The sequence below is a fragment of the Trachemys scripta genome, chromosome 6, assembly GCF_013100865.1.
Source record: "Trachemys scripta elegans isolate TJP31775 chromosome 6, CAS_Tse_1.0, whole genome shotgun sequence".
NCBI lineage: Eukaryota > Metazoa > Chordata > Testudines > Emydidae > Trachemys > Trachemys scripta.
The window spans coordinates 67,447,393-67,447,945 of record NC_048303.1 but is presented as its reverse complement, the minus strand read 5'-3'; the positions used below and the strand labels follow the sequence as shown (position 1 = coordinate 67,447,945).

Genomic DNA, 553 nt, shown 5'->3' with positions numbered 1-553 from the left:
GGGGGGGGGGGGGGGGGGGGGGGGGGGGGGCGGGGAGGAGGCGGGGGGGGGGGGAGGCGGATCTCCGCTACCTGCACAGATCGTCCAGGACGCTGCTGGGAATCTCGACCCGTTTGGTCTCCATGGGGAAGCGCGGCTCATCCCGACGCGACAGGGCCCGGAGGAACAGTGCAGGGGGCGGGGAGGCCTCACACAGCACGAACCCAGCGACCGAGCAAGGGGCGGGGCCAATCGCTTCTGCCCCGCTGGGGTTGGGCGCAGGCCTTGTCATGGGACAGACAGCCTGCTCCGCCAACCACCAGTGCTCACCAGTGAGCGACGCGAGACCGTTCAAACGTCACCTTATTGTCAAGCCAATCATCGGGAGAGTTAGTGGGGGGACTTGACCAATCGCCGGTGAGACACGGTAGACGGACACTGCTTCCCGGCTCTCTGAGCTCTGGTCAAGTGAAAAAGGTTCTCTGAGCATGCGTACTTTCTCTTCTAAACTCCTCGGCGTGAGCGGGTTTGTGTGCCGCCTGTTTCCCGCGGGGAGGGGACGAGCCGCCTGCTC

General features: G+C 66.0%; 1 protein-coding gene across 2 annotated transcripts in view; it reads right to left on the bottom strand.

Moving 5' to 3' along the window:
- DCP2 (decapping mRNA 2) overlaps positions 1–268 on the bottom strand; it is a 40,545-nt gene extending 40,277 nt beyond the window's left edge. The window contains exon 1 of one of the 2 annotated variants that reach the window (XM_034773028.1): positions 72–268. In XM_034773028.1, the coding sequence (XP_034628919.1) occupies positions 72–124 (53 nt within the window). In that variant the 5' untranslated portion in view covers positions 125–268. The remainder of the gene's footprint in view (positions 1–71) is intronic. The other variant, XM_034773027.1, reaches the window with a different exon arrangement.
- Between the last annotated feature and the right edge of the window lie 285 nt (positions 269–553).